An 8,529-nucleotide genomic window follows, 5' to 3' on the forward strand; every position below is an offset into this window, starting at 1 on the left:
TGCCGTCAGAGATAACGGTTGGGGCAATGGGTTTAGAGGTATTTGGAGCTGCGAAGCTAGATCCGCCGAAATGAAGTTCCCGGAGGAGCCGGAGTCCACAAAGGCCGTGGTGGAAAAGGTACCCTTGGGGGTGCTCAGGATGACAGCCATCTGAAATTCTGGGGAATTTTCTTTAGAATAGGGAGCAACTGTGGATTCTCCTAAAACGGCCTCCCCGCCACCGTTTAGGAGGAAGAGTTTCCCGGTTTCTTGGGACAAACTCTTAGCAGGTGTCCCGGATCTCCACAATACAGACACAGGCGTTGTTTGAAGCGTCTCTCCCTCTCTTCAAGGGATAATTTAGAGCGTCCTACTTGCATTGGTTCGTCCACTGGCAGGATGGGATTTTGGAACTGGGGTGCTAGCCGTGGTATGAACCGTTTGCCAGGAGAGCGTTCCTGCGTGCGCTCTTGGTAGCGCAAATCCACCTTGATGCACATGGAGATGAGAGAATCTAACTCAGCCGGGAGTTCTCTGGAAATTAACTCATCCTTAATCCGGTCCACCAGACCTTGCCAAAAGGTTGCCACCAGTGCTTCGTTATTCCATTTTAACTCGGAAGCCAGGGTTCGAAATTGAACTGCGTATTGCCCCACGGACAGGTCACCTTGGCGGAGGTTTAACAAGCTGGTAGCTGCAGAAGCAACTCTTCCGGGATCATCGAAGACTTTCCTGAAAGCATCAATGAAAGAGTTGGAGTTATTAAGAAGTGGACCCCCTTGTTCCCATAAAGGTGAGGCCCAGGCAAGGGCTTGACCACTGAGGAGGGAGATGAGAAAAGCTACTTTGGTGCGTTCTGAAGAAAAGGCCCCTGGGTTGCACTCAAATTGGATGGCACATTGGTTCAGAAAGCCCCTGCACTTCTTGGGATCACCGTCAAACTTTTCGGGTGTCGGGATGCGTACACCGGAGGCCGCTGTAGAGACCGTAACCACACTGGATGCTGTGGATGCCGCAGAGGTTATGGCTGGTGTAGCGGGTGCAGCATTCTGAAATGTATCGAAGCGGGTAGCAATCCCTTGGACACATTGTAGAAGATGCGCTTGGGCTGCTTCTTGTTGCTCCACTCGTTGAGCCAAATGCAGGAGTAGGTCACGAGCAGACGGTTCACCAGACCCCTCCGTTGTCATGGCCAGAGTATACTGTCACGACTGATAGTGGGTGTATGACTGGTAGAAGGTACCTGCTGTTGTTGGCACAACTCAGAGGAAGGCGCGGAGTCTAACGTGCCCCTGGTATTCACCAGGAACCCCCGCAAGGAAGTATGGACTCCGCTGCAGGGACACGCAGGTCGCGGTCCTTCCTAGAGTCCACAGCGAGATACAAGGGGGTGTCAGACAGGCCGGTTCAGCAACGTTCAGGTAGAGGAGGTACAAAGGGAAATCCAGAAGAATGGTGAGGCAAGCCGAGTCGGTAACCTTCAGGGAGCGCAGTACAAAGGCAGAATCCAGATAGGGGTGGTCAAACGGTCCGGGTCAAAAGGGTCACAAGCAGCACGAGGAATGTCAGGAACAATATAGCAACTGGTACACACAAACGCTGGAGGCAGGAAGACCTGATACTCTGGCACTGATTAGAGGACAGGAAGAGGTTTAAATAATGTGGGGATCCAATCAGCATCAGCGCTGCAGCGCTGTCATGCCTGCCGCCGGGAATCACATAGCGTCCCGTTGCCTAGCAACGGGGCGCGTCATACTGCTAGGAGATGGCTGGCAGGGGGGGATTCGGAAGTGATGCGTCTGGTTGCCTAGCAACCAGACGCGCGGTCAGACAGTCAGGCGGCCGTGCGGACGGCGCCTGACACTTAGTGCATCAGATAAAAGACACATCATTCTTACTTCCCTTCGAAATCGGAAGATGTCCAGCAGAGCCATCAGCTCAGAACTGGAAAAAACAGTGGGATCCAGGAACACTCATCTACTGTTCAGAGAAGTCTGGTCAGAAGTGGTCTTCATGGAAGTATTGTGGCCGAAAAACCATACCTTCGACATGGAAACAAGGCCGAGAGACTCAACTATGCACTCATACAAAAGAAGTGGAGTGCAGAAAAATGGCAGTAGGTGCTCTGGACTGATGAGTCAAAATGTAAAATATATCTGGCTGTAACAGAGGGCAGTTTGTTTGCTGAAGGGCTGTAGAGCAGTACAGTAAGGAGTGTCTGCAGGCAACAGTGAAGCATGGTGGAGGTTCCTTGCACGTTTTGGGGCTGCATTTCAGCAAATGGAGTTGGATATTTGGCCAGGATAAATGTTGTTTTCAATGCTGAGAAATACAGGCAGGTACTTATCCATCATGCAAGATCATCAGGGAGGCGTCTGATTGGCTCCAAATTTGTTCTGCAGCGGGACAATGACCCCAAACATACAGCCATTGTGCTTTCTATGTCATGGGACTAGTAACATGTATATGAAAAATATCACATTCTTTCCCTGTATTAACATTGATATCTACATACATACTGTCTGGTTTGCAAACGTACCACACTGAAGGGTCAAAATCACTGCACCCAGGAGGTTAAATCTTTTTACGACTCATCATAAAATATTGTAATAAAACTGAAGTTATTTAAAAAAAATTAGAATCTGCTTCAAAAGTCAGCAATTTATCTTATTTATTTTTAAGCAAAAAAATGGTTTAGATGTAAGTTAATAATATGTAATGGGGATGATATTAGACTCTTGTCTTATTACATGTGAGTTCTTGTGACACATCCAGCTCAGCACTGGTTGGGAATGACTAATTTACATTATATTACATAGAATAAGGTACAGTACAGTCATAGCTACTTAATCATCTCTACTGTCCTATTATTACAGGTGATTATCTAATTGGATGTATTTCTTTTCAGATAATTTCTATTACCGTCTAATGACATCGAGATTTCATGAATCCGTATTATATTCTCCATATGTGTATAATACATTGAGATTACAGTCAGGTAAGAGGAAATGAGAACTGACACAAACATATCAAATATAATTATGGATTCCTCAATAAAGGAATCCCCCCAAATACAGTATTATACAATAGGGACAGTCGGCTGCTTTGGTTATGGACCCTGGGTACATGATTTTGTCATTTTATTAAAACATTTTTGGAGAATGCATTAAACTTGTATATCCGCTTCCTCCTATTCAGTCTGTACATGCAACTGAACTCTCCTGATCCTCACTAGGGGCCTGATTCATTAAGGATCTTAAATGAAGAGGATCCTTATTTCAGTCTCCTGGACAAAACCATGTTACAATGTAAGGGGTGCAAATGAGTTTTCTGTTTTGCACATAAGTTAAATACTGACTGTTTATTCATGTAGCACACAAATACTTGACCACTATTATCCCCCAAACTAGTCACCACCATTATCCCCCAAACTATTCACCACCATTATCCCCCAAACTAGTCACCACCATTATCACCAAACTAGTCAATACCATTACCACAAAACTAGTCTCCCCTTCCATTAAATTTTATATATATTGTCCCATTATTGAAATCATCCTTATCTCTTTTTTTTCCATGATTTTTCTCTCCTGTTTATTCATTTTAATTACAATTATCCTCATCATAGGCTATTTATATAGCGTGATTAATTATGCAGCGCTGTACAGAGAACTCACTCACCTCAGTCCCTGCCCCATTGGAGCTTAACTGGAGTCTAAATTTCTGAACTTACAAACGCACAGACAGAGGAACGTCAATTTAAAAGCAGCCAATTAACCTACCAGTATGTTTTTGGAGTTTGGGAGGAAACCAGAACACCCGGAGAAAACCCACGCAAACACAGGGAGGACATACAAACTCCACACAGATAAGGCCATGGTGTTAGCGACTCTCACTTCCTGTCTACAGGCGTCCCGGCCGTCGCTATGACGACCGAGACGTCACTTCCGGGATTTACCCGTCCATTGCCAAGGCAACAGTCAGACGCTAACTGCAGCAGCGCCGCGTCCCGGCGGCTGGGGACAGCCGGGCGCGGGAATAGGCAAGCCTGTGGGCTAATTAAATAATTATATCAGGACCTCTGTACCATGTGATCCCACTGCCAGGCTCTGATTGGCTGGTACTGATATTTAAGGCAGTGAGGTCTGCAGCCTCACTGCCGGTTATAGCTTCTGCTCCCCAGTCTGCTGACCTGCTTTGTTCCTGTTCCTGTCTATTTGAACTTTTACTGATCTCCCGTGTATGACCCTTGGCTAGGATTTGGACTTCGCTTGTGTATCCCGTGACCCTGACCTCTGGCCTGTTTACCGTTTCTCCTGTTTGCTTGTGACCCTTGACCCCGGCTTGTTAACTGGAACTGCAACCTGCTGCTGGCCCTTGACCTCTGCGTGGACCGCACTCCGCTGGCCTGGGTTCTCCCCAGCCGGCACGCACTTCACGACCCTCTGTCAGTCTGCAGCCCAGTCTGTCCCCACCACCAGGGGCTCCAGTGAACATCTGATTGGCAGAGTAGACTCCGGGTTGTGTTGTGCCGGCTGGAGGGGTTCCTAACACATGGTTGGGAATCGAACTCAGAAGTGCTAATCACTAACCACTGTGCTGCCCTTATTACAATATCTTCTTCTAACTCTTTAAAATCTGTGTGGAATTTCAGTATTTTGATTCACTAGTGCCAAATCTTTTTTCCTTTCATTTATTATTATTTCCTAAAAATTTATAATTCAAAATTTTGTGCCAATTCTCAATAAACTCCTCTGACTCAGACAGGTACCTTAGTCATTTTCAAACCTCTTAGGATCAATTATTCAACTAAAAATATTTCAAGGGTGGCTACCACCCACCAAATTTTAACATCTTTTTTCCCCTATCGAATTCTTTTCAAACTTCTTACCCTCACCTACAAGGCCCTCTCCCAGTCTACTGCCCCCTATATCTCCAATCTCCTCTCCATCCACACTCCCGCCCGTTCCCTGCGCTCGGCCAATGACCGGCGCCTCTCCTCCACTCTAATAACCTCATCACACTCCAGAATTCAAGACTTCTCCCGAGCTGCCCCCTTGCACTGGAATGACCTCCCTCGCTCCATCCGTCTATCCCCTAACTTGTGCTCCTTCAAACGGGCACTCAAAACTCATCTCTTCCTCAAGGCTTACCAGCCCTCCACTTAACCCTCCTTCCATGCTCGGTCTCATCTCCTGGATCGTCCTTTGAAAAGGGTGCGCTTGCTCCCCTCCTCTGACTCCCTCTGTGCCGATTGTCTGTTGCCCTCCCTTTAGGATGTAAGCTCTAATGAGCAGGGCCCTTCTCCCTCCTGTCTCTCTACCTTCTCTTCTGCTCCAACCTCAATATTCTTGATTTTCCTGGAGCATCTGAAGTCTCGGTATTACTCGTTTATTGTTCTGTACTGTTATTCCCTGTACTGTCCATTGTTTGTACTGTGTTCGGCGCTGCGGAAACCTTGTGGCGCCTAATAAATAAATAATAATAATAATAATAATCTTTCGCTATTTCTTTTCCAATCTAAGCATATCGGTGTTGGAAATTACAGATTTTATACTCCTCCAAGCGGAAGAACAGGTATGGAGACAGAGAGGAAGGGGGGGGGCCCTGCTCATACGAGCTTACATCCTAAGGGAGGGTAAACAAATCAGGCACAGAAGGGAGCCAGTGAAGCAAAGGGGGGAGAAAAGGGCCAGGGGAGAAACAGAGGAGATGAGAGGCTAAGTGGATGGTTGGTAGGCCTTGAGGAACAGGTGAGTTTTAAGTGCCCGCTTGAAGGAGCACAGATTGGGTGAGAGACGGATGGAGCGAGGGAGGTCGTTCCAGTGAAGGGGGGCAGCGCGGGAGAAGTCTTGGATTCTGGAGTGGGAAGAGGTGATCAGAGTGGAGGAGAGGTGGCGATCATTGGCCGAGCGCAGGGAGCGGGCGGGAGTGTGAATGGAGAGGAGGTTAGAGATGTAAGGGGCAGTAGACTGGGAGAGAGCCTTGTAGGTGGTGGTAAGGAGTTTGAAAAGAATTCTGAAGGGGAAGGGGAGCCAGTGTAAGGCAAGACAGAGAGGGGAGGTAGAGGAGGAGCGGCGGTATATCAGGACATGAGTGATGTGTTAGTGAGGACAGGGTTGCATGTGACAGGGGCAGTGACAAGATTTAAAGAGGGGAATAGATACAGCATGAAGACACATACTGAAAGTTATATAGTGGAAGGAGCAGGGTCTCCAGCAGTACAGAATAATAATAACAGACTCCTGTTACACTTATGCAGGAGGATTGTAGAACCTAATGAATCTCTACAGGATACAAAATTCATCCTCTTAACTTGTTTTCTTATTACTGAACATGTTTCCGAGACATAACGCTATTAGCAATTTGAGTTGATGTATCCATACATATTGTACATAACAGTATCTGTTTCACGGATATTTAGTACATACATATCTATTAATACCTATTTTTATTTTCCTTGTTATTGTTTAATGTTAAGGTGGTGAAGGCTCCGGTAGTGGTGATGATGGTAGTGACCTAAACATAACATCAAGCAAATATTCAAATACATCCGTCCAGTATATAACAGAAGTAATAGTTACAGAAGAAGTTGCAATCATTCTTTCTGGTCAATTGTTGACCATACTTGTACCATCAGTGTACACCCTGGTGGTCATTGTGGCTCTGCCTCTCAATGTAATGGCCATCATCATGTTCCTGGTCAAGATAAAAGTCCGGAAGCCAGCGGTGGTTTACATGCTGAACCTGGCGGCTGCTGATGTGCTCTTTGTTACTCTGCTGCCGTTCAACATCGCTTATCGATTCTCCGGGAACAACTGGCTGATTGGAGATGGAATGTGTCGCTTCTACACTGCAGCGTTTTACTGTAACATGTACTGCTCCATCCTGCTCATGACCAGCATAAGTGTGGACAGGTTCCTGGCTGTGGTGTATCCAATACAGTCCCTTTCCTGGCGCACAATGAGCCGAGCGTGGCTGGTCTGTTCCTGCATCTGGATAATATCCATAGCGGGCACTGTGCCACTCCTCCTAAGAGAACACACTCAATACATTGCCGCTCTGAATATCACAACGTGTTATGATGTGCTGGACTTTTCAGATATTCTCAGCTTTTACTTTTACTATTTCACCTCTTTTATTGTAGTTTTCTTTTTATTGCCTTTAATCATTACAGTTGTCTGTTACATTGGAACCATCCGAAGTTTGAGCTCCTCAAAAACTGAGCGCACGTATAAGAGGTCTCGAGCTGTGTTACTGATGGTGATTGTACTTTGTGTGTTTGTACTTTGTTTTGGACCAACCAACGTCATCTTTTTAATGTGTTATTTGCATTTTCATCAGCTTGTCAATGAAAGTCTGTATCTTGCCTACATCCTCTGTGCTTGTATTAGCAGCATCAGTTGCTGTCTTGATCCTCTTATCTATTACTATGTGTCCTCCCAGTGTCAGAGATATGTGTACAGTTTGCTGTCCTGTAACAAAGGTGGTAAATTACCATTAGTAAAACAGCCGACAAATGTAGCCCCAAAAGAATCTACTGAAAGGACTCTCCTAATCTAATTGTATAATTATAACTGTGCATTATTGCTTTCAAGTACAATTCTCAATATCATTTTAAAAAAGAATTCCAATTAATATGAGTCTTCCACACTTCCCAATATAAGTTTGGTGGGTCCCCTTTCCTGGTACCTTCTCCCTTACCATATGTGACAGGCCAAGCAAAATAGCTGAACTCCATTTTATTGTTCCTATACTTTTATTGTGTGTATTATGAAATGCTGATGTAACCAAGGCAAAGCCGGGATATGTCTATATACATATATCAGCTAGGCGTAGTCCCAGTGCTAACTGCTCATGTACTGGAAAGACCTTGCATAGAATAAGTGAAACTGTTTATTGCTCATAGCTGTACCGATAAGAAGTTCTTAATTCTGTTTTTACCTTATATGTTAGTAATATCTGGGACCCTTAATTTCCTCTCTATAAAAGCTGGTTTTGCTGCAACACAAGTTGACTCATCCTGGACCGTCGGTGATGGTGCCAGTTATTTGTCTATCCAGCTTAGGAGAGAGAGTGGGGTCCTCAATAATTGCTGATTAAACATATTTCTAAGAGAACTATAGAAGCTAAGTATATGATTATTATATTTATACTTTTTTGCAATAAAAGATTGATATTTGAACTTTGTGGTCACGACTCTTTAACTCCTTGCAACGTGGAAGAACCTGTAAAACGTTTTACCGCAAACATTATTGGCGCTGCGAGCAGGGTGGTAAGGTGTTAATAAAAGTGACATTAGAAAATGTCATTCTTTAAGAAAATGTTTAAAAGCTCCGGTAGTAAGCAGAGGTATCCGGTATGGTTTGTTAGCTCAGGAAAGTGTAAAGCAATGATGTTAGAAGCTGCGAGATATATCCTGCCCGTAATATGTGAGAACGCTTTTAAGTCCATACAGAGTGTTGATTTGTCTGTTTATGACAAGTCACAGAGACAAGCAGCTGCGGCGATTCTCAGTCCCGCAGATCAATGTGTAAACGAGTTAGAAAT

General features: G+C 45.2%; 1 protein-coding gene across 2 annotated transcripts in view; it reads left to right on the forward strand.

The window, feature by feature from the left end:
• The window catches only part of LOC142097491 (proteinase-activated receptor 1-like), a 310,042-nt gene extending 302,195 nt beyond the window's left edge, over positions 1-7,847 (forward strand). For both annotated transcript variants that reach the window (XM_075179488.1, XM_075179574.1), the window contains 2 exons: positions 2,888-2,977; positions 6,461-7,847. In XM_075179488.1, the coding sequence (XP_075035589.1) occupies positions 2,888-2,977; positions 6,461-7,542 (1,172 nt within the window). In that variant the 3' untranslated portion in view covers positions 7,543-7,847. The remainder of the gene's footprint in view (positions 1-2,887; positions 2,978-6,460) is intronic.
• The last annotated feature ends 682 nt before the right edge of the window (positions 7,848-8,529 follow it).

The sequence above is a fragment of the Mixophyes fleayi genome, chromosome 1 (genome assembly GCF_038048845.1).
Source record: "Mixophyes fleayi isolate aMixFle1 chromosome 1, aMixFle1.hap1, whole genome shotgun sequence".
Lineage (NCBI taxonomy): Eukaryota > Metazoa > Chordata > Amphibia > Anura > Limnodynastidae > Mixophyes > Mixophyes fleayi.